Source organism: Ascaphus truei, chromosome 4 (genome assembly GCF_040206685.1).
Source record: "Ascaphus truei isolate aAscTru1 chromosome 4, aAscTru1.hap1, whole genome shotgun sequence".
In the NCBI taxonomy this organism is placed as follows: Eukaryota; Metazoa; Chordata; class Amphibia; order Anura; family Ascaphidae; genus Ascaphus; species Ascaphus truei.
The window spans coordinates 121,674,528-121,702,260 of NC_134486.1; the positions used below are offsets into that span (position 1 = coordinate 121,674,528).

A 27,733-nucleotide genomic window follows, 5' to 3' on the forward strand; every position below is an offset into this window, starting at 1 on the left:
AGAATTATGTTTAAAAAGTATATACTGAGCTTTGTTTTAATTGTCTTGTGCCATTGAGGAAGGAAGTTCTAATTCGCTCAGTTTGGTAAACAAATAAGTCAAGTAAAAATTACAAGACAGATGGAATAGAAGAAAATATTTAGTTGGAAAAGTTGACGTTAACCAGAACGAAGGATGAATGCTTTTCTAAATGACTAATTTAAATGCTGTGCCAATTACTCTGATAAATTACAAGATGCCGCTTCGACTAACACTAGGATGCAGCTAACTTCAGCTAATGACTGTGTTATAAACTGTGGCTACAAAGCAAAATGGAAGATGTACCATAGATAGAATTCTATAGAAAAAACATTTACAAAGTCCCACTCCTTCCCCTTCTGACAGACTCTGACTCTTGAGCCCTGCCCTCTCTCTAGCAGTGCACCAATTGTATCTAGGAACTGCCTGGCCACATGATCTTCCACACAGAACTTTGCATTCTGGGCAATGTAGTCCAGCATTAACCTCGAGCAAAGCGATCAATTACAGGAGAATGGATCGATCGGCACCTTAGCTAATCACTTGTCAGTGTGCAGATTGTATTGATGCACATATTGATTGAAAAAATTAAATATTTATTTTTAAAAACGGCTGCTTGAACTGCAGCTTTAATTAATTTTGAAAGTCTCACTCAAATGAAAAACACTAGTCACATTTTATAGCGGCAAAACATTGAATACTTACAGGCCGTAGGCAGAGTTAACCGCCAGACTGGTTATCTGCTGAGGAGGTTCCCCACTGACCCACACAAGCTGTATAACCAGTTCCACCTGATAGCCGGCAGACTGCTTCAGAGGAGTGCTTCTAACCCTGCAACACAGATAGGCACATTGTTGGATCATTTCTTGACATTATTGGTCATAATGCATTAGGCCTGTAGTATTAATCAAACAGAAATATATTCCGTGAGCTCTCAAACGTTTCATTCTCTTGAAATAAAAGACTATTATTAATTGTGCAGGACCTTAATCAATAAGTGTGCACATACATCAGGACAGGAGAAACCTCAACGAGTATGGTACCACGAGACCGAGAAACAGATCGACAAAATGTAGACTCCCACTATACCCCGAGATTTATTACACAAATGTCATAATATTTATGATATTCTTTATTAGTTATATTATAAATAGAATAGCTATAAAGGTGAACTCCTAGATTGTTGTTTTTATGTTCAGAATTCATTTACATTTTTATATTTTATGTTGGCCATGGGATATATGTCCAATTTATTCTAATGTGGGCATTTATTTTGTTCCTTATATATATATATATATATATATATATATATATATATATATATATATATTTGGACATTACCATAACTATCCCATATCCAACTTTCATCATGTTTTTTTGCATATCCGCAGTACCTTGGTCCCGTGTAACACATCCCCCACCTGTGATTGGGAATAGAGAAGGTTACACATACCTTAGGTGTGGGGCGGTTTTCTATTTTTCAATGCTGATTGGACACGGGTCGGGGGTACTGTGGGTATTTTAGGGATTGTGTTTGTCAGTGTATTTGTACTCATTAATAAAGCACGGTGAGTCACGTGAAACGCGTAAGAGATTTCACTCTTGCTGTTTTTTATGTGCGATTAGAGAGCAGTCCAGTTCACATGTTTTGACCAACGGCAGCTGCACCGCCTCACCACTTTATTCCTCTGCTGACTCCTGGTAGGAGCACACCGACAGTACCCAAAAACCCACGTCATACAAAGTGAGTAATCTCTTCTGTTTACATTCACCGCACCACGGATTACCAGTTAGAAAGTCAAGATTTTGCAGACTCATAAGATTTACCTTTCACTTTTTTTTATTGAGTGTGCATAAATGATGGTTTCCAAGGTAGCTTATGTCTAGAATCAGTGTCAATCACTGGCTACATGGGATAATTGAAACGGGTTTATTATACTGTCTGAAGGGAACTTATATTTGGTATATGTGTTGAATTGATCTCACAGTGCTTACTATATGGACATTCTTTGGGTAGCATCACTGGGGGTTTTGCTCCCACACCTCTCCAACATAAGCACCTAAAAAACACAATTCAATAATTAAAAACAGTAGCCAACCAATTAAATAAAAAGCAGTAACCAACTAATCAATTTCAAACAGTAGCCATCAAATCAATTAATTATTACACTATCCAACACATCACTTAAAAGCAAGGAGCCAACACAAGAAATCATTAATTAAAAAAGCTAATCGATCCAAAAGAAAAATAAGACACAAGCCAGCAAAAATGACATAGAAACACATCAACATCATCCAACTCAATCCGACACCATCAAGATCCTGGCCAGGTAACAAAATTCTTCTTTCTTTGATCTTCTAACACGTTCTTCTTTCTTCATCTGTAATTATTTATTGCGTCTCTTCATCTTCAATCTTCATCTGTTAATCCAAAAAAACCATGGTAGATACACAACACGATGTTGTCACGTCAGCTTCTTGAGCTCAAATGAGGCATCAAGGCCTTAAATATAACCTATGACTCCACATTTTCAGTTAGATGGTACAGCTCCAATCTGATTCGACATTGTAACATGTGACCGCCTCTTTAAGGGATGATGTCCCATCCTTTTGAACTAAGGTAACCTATCACATGGTACTGCAACCAATGGGATTGTCTGCAATCCCATTGGCTGTAATATCATGTGATACGTCACATCCTTCAACCCACATGGCTGTATCTCCCTTGGAGATGACGTTACATCCTTAAAAAAAAAAAAAAAAAGAGGCGGGCACATGATACAGCGTCCAATCAGATTGGAGCTGTACCATCTGACCCAAAAATGTGATGTTATGGGCCATATTTAAGGCCTTGACACTTCATTTGAGCCCAAGAAGCCAACATGACAACATCGTGTTGTGGATCTACCATGGAGTTTTTGAATTAACAGATGAAGATTGAAGATGAAGAGAAGCAAGAAATAATTACAAATGAAGAAAGAAGAAGGTGATAGAAGATAACACAAAGAAGAATTTTGTTACCTGGCCAGGATCTTGAAGGTGGATGGTGTCGGATTGAGTTGGATGACGTCAACGTACGAGAGCTTCCTGCTAGCGCTGGATTCGGAGGGCCAACGCTTCTAAAGGTAAGTTAAATATTGAATGTATGTAAATGTATTTTTTTCAGGTTTTTCGAATGGATATGTTTTTGTTTATGTTTTACATTGCACATTGACTCATAATGTATTAATCTGTACCCATTTAGGGTACAGATAAATACATTATTAGCCAATGCATTTTTTGGGCAAATGCTTGCTTTGTATTGAGGTTCTTTTTTTCAATTTGTGATTCTTCTGTGATGTGTTTCTATGTCATTTTGCTGGCTTGTGTTGTATTTTTTTGGGATTGATTAGCGTTTTAATGAATGATTTCTTGTGTTGGCTCCTTTCTTTTAAGTGATGTGTTGGATAGTGGCTTTAATAATTATTTGATTTGTTGGCTACTGTTTGAAATTAATTAATTGATTAGTTGGTTACTGCTTCTTTTTATTTAATTGGTTGGCTACTGTTTTTAATTATTGAAGTGTTTTTTAGGGGCTTGTGTAGTTGAATTTTGGCCTTTATGCTTTTAGATTAGGGTTACCATTGAGTGCTATAGTGGCTTATCATGACCATATTATATGGGTATGATGTACCACTATATCAATCAATGGGTACAGGGTGGGTATAGTGGGTGGTTAGGCCTCAAGGTGGACAGGGGTTAACCCCTTAATTACTATAGCGGTTATTAACCGCTACGGTGATTAAGGACTTAGGGGCCATTAGATTGCATTTTTTTTGTATTGTTGCTGGCATCGGAGGACATGGCCCTGCAGTATGCTGACGAGGACGTCCTTCATGATGGAAGGGGTAAGTCGAACGGTTTTATTTACTTTATTTCTGCTGCTTGGCTAATGTTTGATTTAATAATGGGCAAATGAGCTATTATCCATATCTGGATAATAGTTATTTTGCACATTACTGTACTGTATGTGTTTGGTGGGGGGGGGGGGGGGAGAGAGGTGTATTTATTGCAATGTATGCCATATTTATTTATTTTACAACAGGGTTGGTACTGCAGGCCAGCGGGGACACACGGGGACCACCCAAGGACCCCTGGACACCCACGGGGAAATCCCCAAGTGCCCCCAGACACCCGTGGGAATCAACCTAGGGCCCCCAGACACACGTGGGGACCACCGGGGACACCCGCTAGCCTATGTTATCAATCCTGTGTGAAATTAAATAAAAATGGTTTTATGTGTGGGGTACAGGGGGTGGGTTATGTATTGGTGCTTAATACATATTGTAATGTTTATTGGGAGCACAGGGTTTGAGTGAAAGGCCAAGTACCCCCTTCACTCACCCCCTCTTCCCCCAATAAAGCTGCTGTTGCCCCTTAACCCCTTCATTGCCTTAGCGGTTAGCCGCTAAGCTCTAAAGCCCTCACCTTAAACAAGGTACATTGTCGCGATGCCCATCAGAGGAACTGCTGCTTGTGGACGGGTGAGATTGAAGAAGAATGGGTTGGGAGTTTGATCCTCCGCTGGGGGTTGGCACTTGTTCAATATCAGGGGATTCTAAATCATTTATTTCATACAGCAACCGGACTTCCAGCATCTTCAAACACAAATCATGGCAAGAGAAACATTAATGTGTATAGTAACAACACTTACAACCACTTAGACAAAATGTAGACTCCCACCATACTCCCCGAGAAATAGTAAACATATTTTCATAATATTTATGGTATTCTGTATTTGTTATAAATAGAATAGCTATAAAGATAAATGCCCAGATTGACTAAGCAATTGTAAGCTTTTGTGCACCTTAAAGAACATGCACTGGATTGTGTCTTGAGGCGCATGAAGGCTTAGCTTCATTTAGTATATCTGGGCCAGAATCTTACAAAATAAGTCCAAAGTGCTATGGTATTTACGATTTTAGGACCTAGGAAGTGGCATTGTACATTTAATGTCGCAAGGCCACTGATTCTGCATGTGTTTCATTTTCATGGATCTGGTATTCTAAAGATGTGAACATAAAGCAGTTTGTTGCCTCAGTACCTTTGAGCAAGTGAGTAAGAGTAACATTGTTAGGACCAGCATGAAGCATAAGCCTTGCACTGGTCTGCCACAATGACGGTAAGATCATTTACTGACTATCTAGGAACAAGTCTGTTGTGGACCACAGAAATACCCCCCCAAATACTAGGACCAATTATATATATAAAACTCAAAAGATGTTTGTCTGTGGGTTTGTGCTCGCTCTCATTGGCTGTCATTGGCTGTCAAGCTCTCCCATTCGCTGACTGCGGACGGGCCTTGGCTGTCATTGGCTCTCATTGCCTGACTACGGGGCGGGCCTTGGCTCTCATTGGCTCTTGAGGTCTCTGAGTGCAAGGCAGGGTGACGTCATTACAAACACAGGGAGAGGGGAGATACATATATTAAATATACACACAGAGAGAGGGGAGATACATATATTATATACACACAGAGAGAGGGAAGATACATATATTATATACACACAGAGAGAGGGGCGATACATATATTATATACACACAGAGAGAGGGGAGATACATATATTATATAAACACACACACACAGAGGGGACATACATATATTATATGCACACAGAGAGGGGAGATACATATATTATATACACTCAAAGAGAGAGGGGAGATACCCGGCTGTGAAGGACACACACACAGAGCTGTGAAGGGGGGGGGGGGGGCGGAGCTGTGAAGGGGGGGCCTGAGGTGTGAACAGGGGGGGGGCCGCAGATGTGAACAAGGGGGAAGGAACGGAGCTGTGAACGGGGGGGGGGGAACGGAGTTGTGAACGGGGAGGGGGGGGACCAGATTGCTGTGAACAAGGGAGAAAGAGAGAGGGTGGCAGAGAGGGGAAGGGGAGAGAGAAAGGTGAATAGGGAGAGAGAAGGGGGAGCGGAGAGAGAGGGGGCAGCAAAGAGAGACAGGGGGAGCGGAGAAAGAGGGAGGAGCGGAGACATTACATCCCGGGCAACGCCGGGTATATCAGCTAGTATGAAATATTTACAGAGCCAGTTGTCTTCCAAGATTAGGATGGGTTAATCATACTCCAGGACAACCCTACGTTCACATTAACAAATAAGTTATTGCTACATTAAATTAGTCAGTTATTTGTGAGATAATACTCTTAATCTAAAGCAGCTTTGCATGTGATCTTCCTGTTTACGTTAAGACACTGTTGGGGTTGTACATACAGTAATGATTGGTGTAGGCGAGTGAGATTTGGGTGTCTAAACAAAATAATAACATGGAAAAATTCTCAATTCACAACTTCACTGAATTCTATGAAGACATTCTGGAAGAGAATTCTTCACGTGCTACTTGAAATGTAGAAGAACATAGTTCGAAAATAGTGCTCTAGTGACAGGATATGTAATAAACAATAATTTCTTGATTGAAGGTGGTAGGCTGGGTTAAGGTATATAAATGAGTGAGGTATATATGGGTGAGCATATGTGAGCATATCTTTGCTGTGCGCTGCACTTCTACATCTGTGGCTACTTGAAATGTAGAAGTTAAAGGATTCTTTAAAAAAAAATAAAAAAAATACTTATACAGTACAGTGCCTGTTTCAAGACTCCAAACAGTCTTCATGAAGGAAAAAACTCAATACAGAACATTACAAAAAAATTGAACAAAAAAACAAGACGCGACAGTAGCGCACTGCAAACTGTTGCCATCCCCAGTGGCAGAAAAGGGGTTAATCAAAGATGTCTTTACCGAGAGGACTTCTGTTGTCACTTCCTGTTTGCTGAACCTGTAGATGATGACATGTGCCGAAACGCCTGCCACGCACAGCATCCTGCTCTCTGGGCACCAGGAGATGAGCTGGATGGCATATGGATCTTCATCTACAATATCTGTGTTTGGCTTATCCTCTTTATTTCGGGATTTCTCAAAAACTTTTGCTGTCTTTAGCTTGTATAACACTTGCAATGTTACTGGAAATCAGAAACAGAAACATCAGCAACACCACACTGTAGAAACAGAAGCACCCAGGGAAACATTCCACATGGTCTCCAGCCTCTGTTTGCATTGACAATTTGTTCACTGCATATGTCAACCGCTCTACTAAAATGATGTTGCAGTGTACAATGATACTCAGTATTTCTATACTTCCATGCACGCTTCCTTCATCAACGCTCAGCTTGTTTAGGGAAAATGTAATCTATAACAGCAATTTATATTGCATGTTTTTTTAAACTTACCTTGTGCCTGAAGTCTCCCAGGGTCTCTTTAGGTTAGAAAATGATGCGCCATTGTGCCCACTATTGTTGACATGTTATGTTGGTAACATGCTGTTTGAATGGATACAGTATGCGTGCCAAGCACTGGGAGCGGGCAAAAATGGTGTCTTTACCGAGTGGCTCAAGATCCAAAAGTTAAACAATTAATAGCAAGGGCTCCAAAGTAATGGCCGCTATTGCCATAGCCTAGGAGACCTGCTGTTTAGATATTTTTTTTTAATGAATCAATTACTCAAAATCATTACTTTGCAGACGAATGAAATATCTGCTAGGATTACTTTCCCTTCTACTGTCTTCTAAGACACAATAACAACCCATATTGGATATAGGATATCCCATCCCAAAATAAAAGTGTGTCTGCTGCTGTGTCGTGGGGGTTACAGGGCAGTAGGGTGAGCTAAGCAGCAGCTGCAACTATTGGTGGTAAACATACTGACCCAGTTTTTAAAATGCATGACAGGCTACCAGAACGTTGGGAGTGTCTAATGGATTACAGAGACATATTTTATCTCCTGAAAAACGAGGAGCTGTCTACTGAACTTTAGCCAGTAGATCATGTGTTGGTTCATTCTCTATGAAGCGTCTCATGGACAGAAAGAATGTTTCAAAGCGATCAAATGGAATGTGCTTTTCACCTCTTCTCCACCTCTCTCTCTGCATCGAAGCCTGTGCAGAGAACAGTGGGCAGATCGCCTGCTGAGTAATAGGGTGCTAAAGTATGAATCTTCTGCTGGCAGACCAAGTAATAGGTAAGTACCTGGTGTCAGAGATTTAGTTTCTATCCAGTGGGGAACACAGTAACTTCACTCATTCCTCATTTGGCAGACTTATGTATCTGATGTTTCCTGTACATTTGTTTAAAGTAGTAGAACAATGTCAGGATGGTATAGTGCAAGATGACTATTTCAGGATCATGTACTTTAGATCCCCAGTAAATATTTAATACATTGGAACACAGGTGTGCACTAAAAATTAAGCAATACTGAATTCTCAAATCCAGTGACAACTTACTTGCTCATATTGTTAATTTTGATGCTAGTTTCAATTCTTGGTGAAGACACTGGCCTCTGAAATTGGAGAAATGACTGATATAATACCAGCTGAATGTGAGTTTAGATAAGTTCAACCTTCTGTGGCTTCAGTACACCAAGAAATGTAAATTATATTTAATTTGTTTTGGGCACTGTACCCATTCAATTCTCATTTACTAGCAGATTGTCTTGGGAAAAATAGTGACACACCTCTCATTTTCAAGCAGGCCTGGGAAATGCACTATGCTACTATGTACTGCTCTGCGTATGCTGCCAGTGCTATGTAATAATGTATTATTGTTATTATATAAAACATAGCAAATACTTACTTGCTGAAGCATCCCAAAATTTGATTGATCCATCTGCATGGCTGCAAAATGAAATATTGTAACATAAGTGATAAAAGTGACATTAAAGGGGTTAATATCCGGTATTGCTGTTTTAACATGTGCAACATTTAGGACATCTCTTTATTTGGAGAGTACCAAATTAATGTTTGATCATAATATAGAATGACAAAGAATTGGCAGATAAGCACAAAGTGTAGTCGCAGCTTATGTTGATTTACTGCAAAGTTCTAAATACAGTACTGCATATGCTGATCAACAAAATGACCCACACATAATCACATCAGATACAGTATATCGCATTCATGTTCATTATTGACCCAACCAACACCGTAATCACTCCTATTGTTGTATCTTCTCAAATTACCCAGTAAGTAAAAGACTACCAATAATATACGTAAGCAAGAGGTATGTATAGCCTTTATTTTGGCTAATACCAGTCACAGAGGCATTTTCAACAATAATGAACCTGCTTTTTTTCTGAACAGATTTAAAAAACTGCACTTTAATCTGGATCCAATATTACAGAAGATCATTTACATACAGTAAATCTGTTTTCTCTACAATAGCATTTTAGATCAGAAATATGACTATTTTTTTTACTTTCTTTTGTCGTTTGGTTTAACATCCAATATTCAGTAAAAGCACATGGGTTAAAACGGAGATATGCTCCTATAATACACAGACCCACCGCAACTGATGCTTTTACAATGACGTGAGCTCAGAAGAAACAACAGAAGCGATGTCATGGAGGTTTTCAAATGCCATAAGGACAGAAGTAACATTGATGTAGAAGTATTTTCACTGCTTGTAAATTAATTAGTAGAATTATGGGTGAGTTTCACAAAACGTCAATAAGAAGTATTGGAGTTCGATGCTGCGTTAAGGGCCATACAAGGCAAATATGATACTTTCCAAGTTTTCTCTTTTTTTCATTCAATTGATACTTTTTTTTAGATACTTGAAAGAATGTTCCATTCTGAAATATGATACATCTTTTGAACAACATTCTAGCATGTATACGTATCACATATTGCACTGCTTGACGTTTTTATTGTTTTAAACCACTTTTTTTTTACTGTTGTTGTTATGGTGCATTCCCACCAGAGGTATCACTTCATATGCTCCGATTTAGCCTGACTCGGTTTCCTATTTCTTTTGGGGGCAACTGATCATGGACACAGGAAGTGATAGCACTGATATGGGAACCCCTATATAAATCATCACCAGATGGAGGATGGTCACTCTTTGCCGTGAGAGACCAATACACTTTTGCATTTTCGTGATCCAGCCTCCACCTGTTTTTTTGTGGTTGTGCGCCGTTTTTCTTCTCCCTTGCGGGAGTACACTTGGATACCATACAAGGCAAAAGCTGACCTCCGATACCCTTTCTCAGAGCTTTGTGAATCCTGGGGTAAGTCACAGAACAGAAAACGTAAGAGAAATGTGAGAAAACATGTTTAAATATTTATTATTCACATATTGTCCTGCTGGCTGCCTTGGACACAAGCCAAGGACATGCCCCAAATATCACTGCCACATTTAAACATTATACACGCTATGCCTTCAGCAGTGCCGGCGTGATGATGGTGCCATTGGTTCCTGGCACAAAGCCCCGGAGTTACAGAGGCCCCACACTCTCCCCGACAGCAATTAAACTGATTGCCGGAGGAGAGTGTGGGGCCTCTGTAACTCTCTCTTACCTTCTCCATCTCTTCCTGCAGGATCCCTCATCATGGCGCCGAGGAGTCAAATGGCGTTTCACTGCCATGACAACATGGCATCATGCCGCGTTGCATCAGCAACGTAACTCTGCACTGTGTCACAATGTCACGTTGTCATAGCAACGATACACCATTTGAATCTCGCTGCGCCATGATGATGGACCCTGCAGGAAGACATTGCGAAGAAGGTAAGAGGCCTCAGCACCAAATGTCTACACCGAGCCCCTCAATATTCCCAGCTGGCCCTGCTCAATAGCTACGCCATGCTTTTCCTTCATTAAAAGTGCAATGAATGTGGTCTGCCAAAAAACGAACTGCTTCAGGAATGGCAAAACGGGCTACATCTGTAAAATTAACCAACTAATGTCATTTGTAAAGACATACAGATCTAGAAGGAGAAGATTGAAAATTCGTTTTTTCCCCAGCTGTTTTCCTATTTTTGTTGCGTATACATAATATCAGTTTGTGCCACTAAGGGGGGCATCACGCCCAAAAGCTTTTATTGTCAATCTTTGTGACATGCTGATCTCTCAGAGTTCTCCCAATTGTCAAGGATTTAATCTACCAAGGCGAATTGTTGTGATGCATTTTTATGCACTTGGAAATGCTTCTCCAGTCATCTTTCAAGTAGCATTTTGTTTAAACGTGCTAAAATATATTTCAGAGTGAGTGTAATTCAATGCAGCATGGAACGTCCCGCAGCATTATACTTTGCACCGAATGATGGCACATTTTCCAACACTGTTGCCAACATGTCTTCGTCTCCTGTTGATCTGTCTGTTGGTGTACCACAGGGCTCTGTTCTAGGACCTGTCCTTTTCTCTCTCTACACACTATTACTTGGTGACTTAGTCAACTCTTTTGTCCTTAGTTATCTCTATGCAGATGATACGCAGATGTATCTATCCATCCTTACTCTCACTCCTGCAATCCAATCACAAGTCTCGAGTCTAAGAAGTGTGGGGACATGATCACTCTGATGAAATATCTTTAGAGTTAGGAGTTCCCTGGGGGCCTTAGGTTCCTCAAGCAACCCACTTTTAACCTAGATGATTAATGTTTCACCGCAGCCTGGAATAAGATTTTAGACAACTGTTTCAATGAACTTATGCGTCTTTAGATAGTACATCACAAGAAATCATTAAATCAATTAGACACTAAGATTAATGAGTTCAAAGACATTTTGGAACCGTATGATGACTCAGAGGATTTTAAGCATAGAGATCAAGAGATCCAACCAAAAAAAATGAAAAGTTAGAGATAAACATTATATCCATTAAACCGAAAAAAACTCCATAGAGACAGAGAGGATTATGTTAGAAATCGAATTAGAGATTGGCCTGTCCACACTAGGAATGACCATTCCACTGTGAATTAAATAGACAGCAATCCACTAATGTCACATATGAGAGACCCCCCACAATAAATCTAGGAACCCTTTTTCTGACCATACTGTAGAAACATTCAAAATTTGATACACTATGGAGAAGGTCAGCACTATATGGTTAGGACGAGTCCTTTAAGAAATAAAACTGACAGATGAAGCAGATTATTCGTATACAAATATGAAAGCACTCGAAAGGAAAGATCTACTACTAGAAAGAGCGGGTAAAAATAAAGATCTTACTATTTCAAAAACGAATGTGAATTTATATACAGGTAATTCATCACTCAATTTAATAATGACTCCTACAAAATTAAGGGCATTTTAATAAAAACATTGGGGGATTTTGAAGCAGGATCCTATTCTGGGGAAGCATTTATCAAGTGTACACCTAATTTTTTTTTTTTTTTTACCAAGGTACCTAATTTGCAGGACAAAGTGATCCCTAGTGCCTTCAAAGAACAAAAGATTGAGAATAACTATTTCAATTGGCTTAAAGAAAAAGCCCAACGTTTTTTTAGTTCCCATGATTGCAAGAAAGGTGAACATGTCATTAAAAAGACTGACCAATTTCTTTCTAATAAGACGGGTATTGTGTACAAAATACTGCTTAATTAAACTGTAGAAACACCAATGTGTTTTATTTATTAGAATGTCTGTGCGGCCTGCAATATGTAGGCCACACAATAAGACCACACAGAACATCAATTCTGGAGCACATCAGGAATATTATAACAGATCTAGAAACTCAGTGAGTGTGTTGCTACATTCCAAAACGATACATCATTTTGATCCTAAAGGTTTACAATATAGAGGGATTGACTCTGTTGCCAAAAATTGGAGGGGAGGCAACAGGACTGATCAGTGATTTGTCCCAAAAAGAAAAGTTTTGGATTTTTAAATTGAAAACTCTAAGCCTTTAACATGGGTTAAAATGATCGCAGATCTTTTCTAATGTAACTATTTACCTTTCAGTTCTTTTTTCTTTTTTGGGATTTCTCTTTCTAGATTTATGATTTATACTGTATTTATGACAATTGTTGAGGTGTTCTTAGATTTTTATTAGACTCCGTGGTATTTAATTATAAATTTTTTTTTGCAATGGAGGATTAATGTTCATGTATTTTTGAGTGCCATTTAAAAAAAACGTTCTTTTATCAGAGTACCGAATTCAAAACTCAATTTTAATTAATTTGGACGTTTCCTCCGAAGTTCGATGTACTGTACTGCTTTAAAGATTGTTTGCCATTTGGTTCTAATCTATGGATAGCTTTTTTTTATACCTCTTTTAAAAATGTTTATTAATTGTTATATATTTGTGATTTCATCTTTTTAACGTTAAAATGAGTTCCAATTTCCACGTGGGGAGGTCTCTTAGTGTTATAGTTAATATTTTTTGTTTTCTTAATTAAATAAACAAACAATGTTATAGGTGTATATAGCCTGGGTCCCCCTGGTCCCCTATTTGTCCCCTTACCCTTCCATAGGAGTATAGAACAGCAGGGGAACTACAAGTTTCAGCAGCCTCAGGGGCTGCAGGACGCTGCTGGGGGAAGTACGGTGGCTGCTGGGGGATCATGTAGCGCTGCCGGCACCTCACTCCAACCTGACCCCGGTTATAGCGCGGTCGGATCGGGTGGCCCCCGAGGACCGCGCTATAACGTTGTTGAGCTGTATGTTGGTATGTAGAGTTTATGTCGCATAATTATTTGTACTATTAATCAATCACAAGTAATTCCTTTGGGACCAATTACATTTATTGGGACTGATATAAAAGGGAGAGAGGTGTATTGTATCACTATAACCTCTGAGGAAGCCGCAGTGACGGTGAAACGCGTAGGCTTTTCGGATTACTGTGCTTTCCGTAGCCAGCACCACCGGTATTTTCCCAGAGCAGTGATTCCTCTGGTCTGAAGTTGTACACACAAGGGGCGCAGTGTGCAAGCGCCCTCAAGGCGTCGGAGCTTATTGGAGTCTAACAGCTGTTCTGAGGGTGATGGTTTGGAAGAAGGGTGCAGGTGTCCCGTTAACAACACCCAAAGCTTCATCTTATTGGAATTTCTGTAAGCGCAATTGTAATTGCCTGCCTGTTTAATACAATCTGCAGTATCAGTTTGAAAGAGAAATAAACTGGAGGCGCTCTTCCACAGGCAAACTAATGCAGCAGCAACACCTAGTGGTGGAAACTTCTTGCTAGACCCAGAACAAAAATATATGATCATGCTAAAAAAAAAAGGCAATACATAGTGGGGCTGTAAAAGCAAATAAAATAGATAAAAGATATATATAAAATATATATCAAATTCTTTGACAAGAGTCTAAAACATCTACTCAACCTCTAAAAGAAACAGCCAGGTTCTTCAGAAGATACAGATATATACAGGATGAGGGAGTGGTTGTTTTGCAGACAGTGGATAAACAGCAGCCCATTCGTGGCTTGACAATGGTAGGTAGAATGATGATGGTGGTTGTAGGTACAGGTGCAACTTGGATCTTTGCAAGGATGGGAGAAAAAGGGGGACTAATAGTACAATATGTAAAAAAAACAACTTGGATATGCCATTTGTTGTAAAGCGAAACGTTGGATAGCGAGGACTATCTGTATTGCCTACTAACATTTATACCATTTGGGACTCTTTGCGCTCCTTTGTTTTCGAATTGCCTCCTGGCTATATCCTCATGGATAGCACTCTGCCGCCTTAAACTTAATACGGCTAAAACGGAGTTCCGCTTATTTACCCCTAAACCTGTCTGAATAACGTCTTTTTCCATCACGATACACGGTTCTAACATCTATCCTGTCGCCAAAGCCCGTTGAGTGACATTTGACTCCTCTCTCTCCTTCTCACTTCACATTCACAGCATGGCTAAAACTTGTTGCTTCTTCCACCGTAATATTGCCAAGATCCGCTCTTTTCTCTGTCAAGCAACTGCTAAAACGCTAATGCATGCATTATTATCTCCCATCTGGATTATTGTAATATACTGCTAACAGGCCTCCCTAACTCACAACCTTCTCCTTTGCTACAGTATATATCCAAAATTCTGCTGCTAGAATAATTTCACTTTCTCTCTGCTCATCTCCTTAAATCCCTCTGCTGACTTCTCATCAAGTTTCGGATCACCCACAAAGTTCTCCTCCTTACCTTCAAGGCTCTCTACACATCTGCTCCTCCCTACATATCAGTTTTGATCTCTTGCTACGCCCTGCTTGTCTCCTTCGCTTTATCCTTTCCGCCCCTTTTCACCTCTACTGTTCTCTGTCGCCTTTAAACATTTCGCCTCACTGCCACGTACCGGTGGAACTCCCTCACACTCGTTATACACCAAACACCTTCTTTCCCCACCTCTAAACTCACCATGTAAATGAAGCATTTCAATAGCCCAAACTCATAGTTACTGTCCCACAGCCAGTCACTCCTAACAACCATTATGGCCAAATACTGCCATCTACAGTACTGCACTTCTTCCCTCACCTGCTGTCTCCAAAGTCTCCAAACATACCACTTAGATTGTAAACTTAGATTGTAGGTATTCGCTTTCCTATTGTCTGATCTGATTTGTTGCAATTATTGTAATATAATTCCCTGTACGGTATTGTCTCTCTTGTAAAGCGCTAAGTACAGCTGGGGCGCTATATCAAGTTTGTGTGCACCTATGAGAAGGAGTGATATTCCAACTTTTAATAACGGGTTCCGTCAGTAAAACAATATTTTTGTGCGTAGTCTCGCTGGAGGTACGTGGTGGCGCGCACGGTGTAGCACAAACGACTTAGTGCCATACAAACTGCAGTGTTATTAGCATATAGATACTTATCATCGTTATACATGGCGGCATGTTCATTATTAGCGTATTATCTCATTCTCACACACTTCACAGCTCACCTCCATCTCGTTCTTCTTCTTTCCCCCCCCTCTCTCTCTCTCTCATTCTTCCTTTCTCCCCCATCTCTCTCCCACCAACTCCCTTTCTCACCTCTCTCATTTCCATTCTCTGTCCCCCCACTGATGGACTTGTCAGATGAAGGGGCTGTGCCCCCGAAACGTTACACTGTACCTGCACGTGATATGAATTAAATACACAGCAAATTTGCAAAAGGTAATTTGTCCTCTATCGATTAACTGCTGATATAAACACTTTCCACACACACACACAGCCCCCTCCACACAGTTTATAGCCGTCACAAACATACAGCTCTCTTTGCTCACCTTACACACAGCTCTCCCCTCAGCTCACACACAGCTTACCCCCTCCCTCACTCACAGCTCTCACGCCACACACAGATCTCCCACTCCCCACACATAGCTCCCCCTCCCTCACACACAGCTCTCCTTCATTCACACACAGCTCTCCCCCTTACACACAGCTTCCCACCTCTCACACCCTGCTCCTTCCCCCCCCGACACAGTTCCTACCCTCCCTTCCAGCTCCTTATCCCCCCCACACCCCCTTATCTCATACACAGGGGGAATGGGGGGGGGGCAGGAACCCATATGTCAGGCCCGCAGGTTCTCCAAACTGGTAAGCATTTTCACAACCGGTTCCGGAGAACCAGTGGGAACTGGCTGCATATCACCCTTGCCTATGAAGACCCACGTGCACCAGTTTCAGGTATGTAGGATGTCAGTATAAGTTATTAAGAAACATCATGGATTTATGATCATGGATTTATGATCCAAGCCTTTTCTGCATCAAAAACCATGACTGAAGTGCTTTGAACATGCATGCAGCCACGGTTTGGCAAGCTTACCCAATACATGTCAAACCTCACTTTGCTCTTAAACCTCTCTTCGTGAAATAACCCAAGTTACCAAGTTTGACGCAGTCAAAAGCAGAAAATTAAACAGAATAATACTGAGCGCTGAAGTATACTTTTTCTGTGCCTTAGTGCGAGTGTGATGGTGAACCCTTTCTCTGCTGGACTGGCCAGTGACGCATAAGGCATTTTAGACCCTGAATAAAACAAAGGATTAAATTATTGAATGGTATCCAACATACCCTGTTATAATTATTTCGGGGTAGCTTTGAGTGCCTACGCCCCAGTTACCACCATTGATGGGCCATTCCTAGAATGAACAACAAAAGAAAATCAGCAGTTAAACTGGGTGAGAAAACATGGCTCACAGCTTCACAATAAGAAAATAAAGGCCTAATCAGCTCATACCTTTTTACTGTAACCTTGGCGCTTTTGCCTGGCCCCAACTGAGTAAAGTGCAGGAATAAGGTCCACAGGACAGTCAGCAAAATACTCACAACAAGTGACAGGAGACTCATGTATACTCAGTGGATAAGGGTTTTCAAATATAGGATACCTGCCATGAAAAGAAAGATAAATATTCACACTTAAGCAATGATGTTTTGGGAAGAATTTTGACCCCCCCCCCCCCATTATTTCAATATATAACCACTAGGATGCCCTTATGTCAGGGGCTCTCAACTCCAGTCCTCAAGACCCCCCAAAGGGTCAGGTTTTCAAAATATCCCAGCTTCAGCACAGGTGGCTCAATCAGTGGCTCAAAGAGCCTGCTGATTGAGCCACCTGTGCATAGGCAGAGATATCCTGAAAGCCTGACATGTTGGGGGGGCCTTGAGGACTGGAGTTCAGAGCCCCATGTGTTAAAACATTCCCTGAATAGTATGAAGGCCCGGCACTTTCTAAGGGGAGAGGGCTCCACTGCCGTTTCGTGTCGCTGGGGATAATTGCTAACACAAGCAGACGCGTTGCGGTCACGGAAGACCGGTGGCACTCAGGTGTTTCGTTCATTCTGTTTTTCTATAGCACTATATTATTTCAATGTCTTGTCCTATTCTCTTCACTGACAAAGGGGAACAGAGGTGGAAGCACAAGAAGGAACATATTTCAGGTTGCATCACAGCATTCCCTTAATATACACTGTCGCATTCCACCATTTTCACACAATGGTATGGTGATCCCACCTATCCCGAACAATTCTCCAGTTACAGTAAGTACTTAAAAAGCAGAAGAAACTATTTTAATAGACACTTCAAACAGAATATATAATCGTCCTCCCCTGGTCAACCCCCATCCCACTACTCAACCGCCCGGCTACACCTGCTCCTCCCACCCCCCACTCCTTGTCAACCCCCACCCACTGTGCTCCTCAACCGCCCAGTCTGTGCATACTTAAAGCTTCCTCGCCCCGCGGACAAATAGGAAGCCGCACATGATGATTCCTATTGGTCCGCAGGGTGCGGGAACTTTGAAAAGCGGCCAATAAGAGATTCCTCCTAGCCGAGCGCATTGGCTACCAGCACCCCCTTTAGAGTTCTGTATCCCGGGAAGCAGGAGGTCCCCGGAGATTAAATTATTGGGGTCCTCGGAGCTGAAATTAATGGGGTTATCGAAACAGATTATTTTCAAATAAAAAACACTTGCCACTTTTCTTCTTTGTTTTATATACTGTACATACATATACACAATGTACATTATTATTTTTTTAGACGTTGCTCTATTTGTTCCAGGAAGAGGTTCTTCACAACTGACACCTGCACTTAATCTGTACATTATCATATCAATAATGAGCTCTTACCCATTTTGTGCAAGGTCTATAACAACTAAATCTTTTTCTAAGAGTACAACCACGGCATAGGGTTCTTGGAAATCTGGAACAGAAGAAGCAAATGAAACGTTGAAAGACATTGCCAAAGTTGCATTTTAATAGTCAAAGAAAAGTAACTGATATTATAATGTTATTGCAGCACACATCTGAAAACTGTGCTATAGAAGAAAAAAAAGTTCATGCTTTTTTTTTTGTTTGTTTTAAATATCTTAAGTAACAGTGTGAATGCATCCTGCACTTATATAGCTACTGTATTTACTTTCGTAACAAAACGTAAAATAAAAACCTTTCCGAAAATAAAAAAAATCCTTGTAATTTAACTGAACGTTTGGCAGTGATAGAGTTTATGGGTGAAATGTTGATAACATTTTTTTTAAAGTAAGTTTTACAGCGAGATCATAGGACGAGTTGGGATATAGTCATTTGTTTTTTTGTTATGCAGTATATACGCCTTCTCTCTCATAGGAAGGAGACCAAGGAGATTCCAATTCTTCATTTATATGTTAAAGCAATCATTCAACCAAACTGTAGTACAGGCATACCCCGTTTTACATACACCCGCTTTACGTACACTCACAAGTACGTACATTTTTTTTTTGTTGCACCATACCCCTGTGTACGTACACGTGCTTCGCGAGTACGGACACCAGGGGGCAGCGTGCGCAACTCAACACTCCTGCAACCTCCTTCATGCTTGTCTTCATTATGGAGCGCTCGATCTCCCTGTTCCCTCTGCCCTCCCATCTGTGTCTGTTCCCCCTCCCATCTGTGTCTGTTCCCCCTCCCATCTTTGTCCGTTCCCCCTCCCATCTGTGTCCGTTCCCCCTCCCATCTGTGTCCGTTCCCCCTGCAATCACGCTTCCTAAAGCAGCAGCTAAACCAGTGAGTCCGCTTCCTCCTTCTCCCTTCTCCCCCCTCCTCCCTCCTCAGAGCTCTGCGAAGCTTTGCATGTGATGTGAATTACAGACTGCAGTGTGAGGGGGAGAAGATCTTCTGCTGCAGTCTTTGCTTGCGTGTGTGTGTGTGTGTGTGTGTGTGTGTGTGTGTGTGTGTGTGTGTGTGTGTGTGTGTGACTGAGTGACTGTGTGTGTGACTGAGTGACAGTGTGTGACTGAGTGACAGTGTGTGACTGAGTGACAGTGTGTGACTGAGTGTGTGACTGAGTGACTGTGTGTGTGACTGAGTGTGTGACTGAGTGACAGTAACTGAGTGTGTGACTGAGTAACTGAGTGTGTGACTGAGTGACTGAGCGTGTGACTGAGTGACTGAGCGTGTGACTGAGTGACTGAGCGTGTGACTGAGTAACTGAGCGTGTGACTGAGTAACTGAGCGTGTGACTGAGCGTATGACTGAGTGCGTGTGTGTGTGACTGAGTGCGTGTGTGACTGAGTGCGTGTGTGTGTGACTGAGTGCGTGTGTGACTGAGTGCGTGTGTGTGACTGAGTGACAGTGTGTGACTGAGTGACAGTGTGTGATGAGTGACAGTGTGTGATGAGTGACTGAGTGTGTGACTGAGTGACTGAGTGACTGAGTAACTGAGTGTGTGACTGAGTGACTGAGCGTGTGACTGAGTGTGACTGAGCGTGTGACTGAGTGACTGAGCGTGTGACTGAGTGACTGAGCGTGTGACTGAGTGACTGAGCGTGTGACTGTGTGTGACTGAGCGTGTGACTGAGTGCATGTGTGTGTGACTGAGTGCGTGTGTGTGACTGAGTGCGTGTGTGTGTGACTGAGTGCGTGACTGACTGAGAGAGAGAGACTGACTGAGTGAGAGACAGAGACTGAGTGAGTGAGAGAGACTGAGTGAGAGAGAGACAGAGAGAGAGAGACAGAGAGACTGAGTGAGAGAGAGAGACTGCGAGAAGGAGAGAGCTGCTATACAGTACTGACCCGCGTGCGCGCCTCTCACCTCCTTGCTTCCTCCCATTCATTTTATTTGAATAAAGCCTACTGTATTTATTTTGGTTACAAATGCATTATTTACATCAGTTATGCACGTGTATGATGTTTGCAGTACAGTACATGCATTGTAAAGTGGAAAAAAGGTAGTGCTTCACTTTAAGTACATTTTCACTTTACATACATGCTCCGGTCCCATTGCGTATGTTAAAGCGGGGTATGCCTGTATTAACAGATTGAGTTAAAGGTTAACCGCCCCCCCCCAAAAAAAGCAAGAATATATCTATATCTATATCTATATCTATATATATATATATATTTAAATGATTTGTAATTCAGTTTTGACAGTCTCCAGCAGAAAACAATAGTGCTATTTCTTGAGATCTTACACTTGTTGGTTGAACAGCTGGTACATAAGAGATATTTGGATCCCATACTCAACAGAATTATGCTGTAAGAACAGAAAATGAGAGACCTTTTCATATAAATCTTCTCTTTAGAAAGTAAAGTGTGTCAATATATATATATAAAAAAGTTGTTTTCTTGTAGGGATTTGCGAAATAACCCAAATGTATTTAGTGATTTGTTTCTCCCCAACTTTTACAAAAGTTTGATCAAACCTTTAGCCCAAAAGTGTCCATTACTTACTGAATAAGACTCTCTCTCCTTTTCAGGGTTTGGATTAAAAATGCTTAGCGAATATTGGGATAAACTGTCTGATTTAACAGAATTTTGCGCGTCAGGAAATTACAGTAGCTTTCTTCTGATTCACGACCTTAAGCAAAATAGTTTGCATATCTCTGCTAACTTGTACAGTAATTGCAAACTTGGGAACTATATCAAACTCATAGGCAGGAGCTGATAGGGCAAACTCCCCAGCATCTACACAAATCCATTCATCTGCGAGCCTTTTTAAATGTTACTCCCTGAATAGGGTTACAGACCAAGAAAGAAGAGAAGTAGAGGACTTACCACAAAAGAGTAGCTAGTCTAAAGTAACACACTAACAACATATGGGCCTTAAGGGAGTTATTTTCACTTTATGCTTGTGTATATGAACTGAATGGATATATAAAAAAAATCTAAATATATAAATATATATCAGTCAAATAAATCTACCGCTGTGTGGTGTCTTCATAGAGAGCTTGTTTCACTTTATTTGGGGTTATTCATTAAATTGCAATAGTGTCGATCGCAGCTCTATCTCACAGAAATTCCCATTGATGTCAATGGGATTTTCCGTGCAATAGTGCCCAGACCTGCCTCTTCCTTCTCACTACTCACTCTGTGCATCTCCTGTCCACATAGGCTCCCAATTTCAGAGCATCAAAGGCAAACTGTGCCAAAACCTGTGACATTTCGATGCCATGTCCAGCTTTGTTTGTGAAACAGGACATTCCCTACAAATTCAGGACAGCCCTCTTATATTAGGTGCACTTGTTTACCCTACCCCTGAATTTTAGAGGGCTTGGGACATAGCTGTTGGTTAAAATGGCAATTAACCCATTGGGTACCTTATGACATACAGTATGTACGACGGCATGGCTTCCGGCCCTCAGGGATCCCATGACGTAGTAGCTATTCATGCAAAGTCATGTGCTATTTAATCGTTTTCTAGGAGAGATAGCATTCTGTGCTCCTGCGTAGCACTGAACACGATCTGATCGGCTGCAGAGTAGACTTCTCGTTGGTTCGATCATCAGTGACGTCGTGATGACATTTCAAGGAGCGGTTACGTGATCGCGAAGTTCCGGAGGGGCTGTGGCACTCTGGTGCAGTTGCCCCTCCGGCACTTAAAGGGTTAGCAATGAAAGGGTTAATCAATAAAGGTCCATCATGGGGTTTGATTATAGTCAATAAATTCTGTAGTTCTGTAGTTGTAAATATCATAAATAATACCTGTTTGTTATATCTGATTTTACCATATAAAATACAGTATACTGCCACTTATCATCTGGGATCTGACTCGAAAAGACTGTTCATGGTCCTAGGATACAACAAAGTATCCGGTCGCTCCTCCTCCTCTTACCGTGCACCACAAAACTGGAACAACCTTCCGGAGACTCTCACTGCCGCCACCTGTCTAAGTTCTTTCAAAACTGTAGGTGTCTCACATTTGAATCTGGTCTGTAACTGTTACATACGCCTATAATATATAGTATCTCTAACTGTGCATGCAATGTCCTGTATATAATGTACTGTATAACCCCTTTCACTCATTGTAACCATGTATTTGTAACCATGTATTTGTCATTATAGCTCTGTGCCCAGGACATACTTGAAAACGAGAGGTAACTCTCAATGTATTACTTCCTGGTAAAACATTTTTATAAATAAATTAATACTTTAGATCTTACTGTCGTGTTTAAATTCAGTAAAATACTTATGTAAGGTAGTAGAAAAGCATTGAGAGAAATGTGTCAACAACATCATATCACTCTGGCTGACTAAACAAGTCTGACGCATACGATAATGCTTTTAATGAAGATACAATGTGAGAACCATGGTAGAAAGCAGAGATATCCACCTCAAAGGACCTAAATGGTTTTTAGGGGGTTCCGGACCCCAAAAAAACAGCATTTCAATGTCAAAGACGCTGATCAGTGAATGTTCCCTGAAGTCGAGGTGAATGCTTATGCAGGAAATCTGAGGCTCCAAGGCAATGAGAGTTGACATGTCCGGGAAAGAGCCATCTTCTAGGTTGATCAGTTTAGTGAAAATATATGAGAAAAACCATGTTTTAGAAAACATTTACGGATCAAACTGTACTGAACACGATCGTCAAGAGATTAAATAGAGAGATTTTAATTCCAGTCACGGCAAGAAAAACAAAGATGAATATTACTCCCAAGAACAGTAGGTGGCTCCAAAGAACATTGTGTTGTTTAATGGCTCAATGCAAATGAAAAAAAAAATGAATTATTTTAACCCTTGACACAACTTATCATAAAACGTCTATTTCCTTCCAATTTTACTCTCTCCTTTCCAAATGATCTTTTGATTGGGATTTTAAAAAGACAACACACTAGCTTCCACTGTAGTCTTGATTAATACATGTTACACAGTTAATGTGCAAAAGCAAGGAACTAAATCATAAATCATAAATATAAGAATAAAAAAATAAATATGTACAGATTGAAATTGACTGAAAGTCTTAACATTTCTTAGAAATGTATTTTGCAGTTACAATTTAGGGAAGGAACTCTATAACACATTTCCAATCTTTTTCAACCACTGTATAATTCAACATATATTTTATGCAATATGTGTGGCTTTCATTAAGGATGAGAGAAGAGCCTACACCAGATTCAGGAAAGAATATTACCAATATTACCAAGACTGCAGTGGTCAAGTCTGGGCAGCAAAGCTTCACCATAGTGCATATTTTTTAGAGGCCCTAAAAAACCCATATACTGTAGTTTTTTTTTCAGTTTCTTCAATATATTTCAGTGGTGGTGGGGTCCTCCAGAGCTGAACAGCACTATTTTCAACTCAGGGATACCCCAAGTTCCCAAGATACTTACCAATGAAATTGCCAGTATTACTTCCTTGTTTCCAATGGGGATTTAAATGGCCATCCAATAGGAAGCTGTAACTGATGATGTTGCGGCTTCCTATTGGCCTGGGATTTAACAGGCATTTTGTTTTCACTGAACGAGATGTAAACCCTGCAACTTCACCTATAAGCACCTCAATATCCAGGAGGTTCCTGGAGATGGAAATAGCAAGGTTCAGCTCTGGGATATCCACTGTTTCCCTTTTGTATACAGTATATTAATTTTAAAAAAAGTTGGGTGCTGCCAAACATTTAATAGTATTAAAAAGTGCCTCTAATTATACAGGTTGACTAAGCCAGTCTCAAATATAATACAGTTTGCATAAACCCAGCATGTGTGTAAGAGAGTGAATTACACACATCACTTTTAAGATATGCCCCTTTACAGAGACTGCGATAATGCTTTGCTTTCTCCATTAACTGTTTTAACCTACTGGATTGTTTTTAAGGACTAAATAGCTTTTGTATCCTTTTCAAACACAGCCAGACACAGGGCACCATGCAGTAAACAGCGATAAGCCCCATAGCACCAGAAAAGCCTACTGCTATTCAGTAAGCCCCGATAAGTCGGCGATAAGAGAGCTTTTCGTCAATTTTTTTTTAAATCGCCAAACGCACGGCAAGAAGCCACTTATTGCCAGCTTGTCAAACTCGCGCTATTCTAGTAGCCCCGATTAGCTTATCGAGGCTAATCGCCGCTCTGGATAGGAGATTTCCTCTTCAAATCGTCTCGACAGGAAAAGTTGGCAAGAAGGTGGTGAGAAGCTGCCGATAAGCGGCGAGACGGCACTTAGAAAAAAAAATGCATTTTTACTGAATCGGATTCATGCCGGGAGACTCCGAAGCTGATACCCATTAATATCACCACTGGAGAACCCCGGCATTAATCAGATGCATGAAAAATGCATTTACAGGATACTTCATTACCGTAGCAGCTAACCTCTAAGGCAATGAATCGGTTAACCACCAGTGCCAAACTTATTGTGGGTAGCGGGGGTGGGTGAAGGTGGTATATGGCCCTTGGTGTGTGTTTAGGCCTTGCAGGGGGGGTGGGGTTTTGCGGGTGGACTTAACCCCTTCATTACCTTAGCAATTAATACCGCTATGGTAAAAGGTTTAACCTCTACCGCTACCCACCCGGGAGGCCTAAACACCCATCCTTGGGGCTACTACCCCCTTGACCCACAATAAACAAAAATACACACAACATCCCTACTACTCACCTCCTATGCCACCAATAACCATTACAATATGTAATAAATACCAGTACACAAAACCCCCTGTGCCCCCCACATAAAACCATAAATATTTTTTTATACACAGGATTAATACCAGAGGCCGGCTGGGTCTCCAGGTGGTCCCAACGGTTATCTGGGGGCCCTCGGGTGGTCCCCGCAGGTGTCCAGGGACCCCACAGGGGTCCCCGGGTGGTCTTCGCAGGTGTCTGGGAGTTCTCAGGTGGTCCCTGTGGGCGTCCGGGGGTCCTTGGGTGGTTCCCGTGGGCCCCCGCTGGCCTGCAGTTCCATTCGTGTTGTGAAAATAAATAAAGATGACCTACATTTAAATAAATACACCTCCCCCCGTCAAACACATACAGTAATGTGCAAAATAATCATTATTCAGATATGGATAATAGATCGTTTGCCCATTATTAAACAAAACATTAGCCAGCCAGCATAAATAAAGTAAATAAAACCGTTCTACTTACCCCAGCCATTATGAAGGGTGTCCTCGTCAGCATACTGCAGGACCATGTCCTCCGTTGCCAGAAAGAATACATCAAAAATACAATCTAATGGCCCCTAACCCCTTAATCACTGTAGCGGCTAATAACCGCTATAGTAATTAAGGGGTTAACCCACCCTCCCTCGCTACCCACCCGGGAGGCCTAACCTACCACCCCAGACCCATTGATTGGCATAGAAGTACATCATACCCATATAATATGGGCATGATAAGCTACTATAGCAGTCAATGGTCACCCTAATACAAAAGCATGAATGTCCAAAATACACAATAATCAAACATTTACAACAAGCACCTAAACCCTCAAAATAAAAAATTCAAATTACTAGCCAACCAATCAATTACCTAAATAAAACCACTAGCCAATCAATTAAAGAAATACAGCTCAACCCCGTTATAGCGCGATCCGCTATAACGCAGATCCGCTAATAACGCGGTTTGAACACTGAATACATAAAAAAATAATAATTTTTTCACACACTGCACACTGCACACTGCACACACTCACAGCACACTTCACACACACACACACACACACACACACACACACACACACACACACACACACACACACACACACACACACACACACACACACACACACACACTCACAGCACACTGCACACACTCACAGCAGTCACAGAACACAGCACACACTCAAAGCACGCACACAGCCCCCCCACCCTACCCCCTACCTTTGGTGTCAGCTGCTGGTGCATCGTGGGGCTGCTGGCGGGGATCGGTACGGGGCTGGGAGGAGATTGGTGCGGGGCTGCGAGGGTGGATTGGTGCGGGGCTGGGGGATTGGTGCGGGGCTGGGATCGGTGCAGGGCTGGGGGGGATCAGTGTGGAGCTGCTGGGGGAAGCACGAGGGGAGTGCGGGAAACCCACGGACCTGGCAACACTGGTGCGGGGAATGCTGGGAGAAGTACGGTGGCTGCTGGAGGACGTGAAGGGCTGCCGGCGCCTCACTCCACCTCTTCCCCCCTCCTCCCGATTGGGCGCACGACTGCCATTTAAAAAAAAAATAGCGTGACCCCGGTGATAGCGCGGTCAGATCGGGTGGCCCCCGAGCACTGCACTATAACGGGGTTGAGCTGTACTATCACTAGGCATTCAATTAAATAAATTACACCACTAGCCAAAAAATAAATTTAACACATAACAGCAGTAACCAACACAGCAATTAATTAATACAGCCACTAGGCAACACATCAATTAAAACCAGTAACCAACAAAATACATCATTTAATAAAAACTCTAAACAATCTGTTTTTTTTTTTTGTTTTTTTTAAAACAACCATCACAATTCAAAACAATTTAATCTAAACAATAAACAGAAATAGACAATATATCAGTCAATAGAAGAAATGCATTTGGCAAAAAATGCATTGGCTACCACTGTATTCATCTGTACCCTAAACAGGCACAGATTAATACATTGGCAGTTAATAGGCTATACAAAACATAAAAAAATAAAAATCCAATCAAAAAAACACTAAAAATAATATTACAGATAACCAATTTCTTGTTTCTTTAATCTTCTATCATCTTCTTCTTTCTTCATCTGTGATTATTTATTTATTTTCTTTATCTTCTGCCTTCATCTGTTAATCCAATAACCGCATGTTAAATCCACGATGTAGACCAGTCTGCTTCTTGAGCTCAAATGAAACGTCCCGGCCTTAAATATGGCCTGTGACGTCACATTTGAGTGGCAAATGGTTCACACGCTATCTGATGGGCTGGGAAAACCATGTGCCCTTTTTTTTTATGTGACGTCATGTCCCTTTAACATGACGTAACAAAATTCAACATGGCTGCCGTCACATGGTACTTCAGCCAATCTGATTGTGAGAACTATATTAATCTGATTGGTTGTAGTAGACCATTTCTACTAGGCGACCAGGGCATCTGTAAAAACCCGTGCCCTCCGCAGACACCCTGTTTGCACACCGCTGTACTAGCTGAAAGTACCTGGCATTGCTCTGGAATTCTAAGAAACCAAAAAATATTGAGATTTATAAATGCATAATTTAAAAAAAAATTGTTTCTTAATGGTGAAATGCTCTGTTAAAACTACAACTCCGTCCATAATAGTTTCATTACCTCCGAGGTCCTGGAGTATTCG

The 27,733-nt window shown here is 41.2% G+C and overlaps 1 protein-coding gene across 5 annotated transcripts in view; it reads right to left on the minus strand.

The window, feature by feature from the left end:
* Positions 1–27,733, minus strand: part of STXBP5 (syntaxin binding protein 5) — a 485,695-nt gene that overhangs the window by 64,072 nt on the left and 393,890 nt on the right. For all 5 annotated transcript variants that reach the window (XM_075596531.1, XM_075596528.1, XM_075596530.1 and 2 more), the window contains exons 11-17: positions 18,372–18,444; positions 16,985–17,132; positions 16,819–16,886; positions 8,695–8,735; positions 6,808–7,028; positions 4,486–4,655; positions 724–849 (exon numbers count right to left, since the gene is read on the minus strand). In XM_075596531.1, the coding sequence (XP_075452646.1) occupies positions 724–849; positions 4,486–4,655; positions 6,808–7,028; positions 8,695–8,735; positions 16,819–16,886; positions 16,985–17,132; positions 18,372–18,444 (847 nt within the window). The remainder of the gene's footprint in view (positions 1–723; positions 850–4,485; positions 4,656–6,807; positions 7,029–8,694; positions 8,736–16,818; positions 16,887–16,984; positions 17,133–18,371; positions 18,445–27,733) is intronic.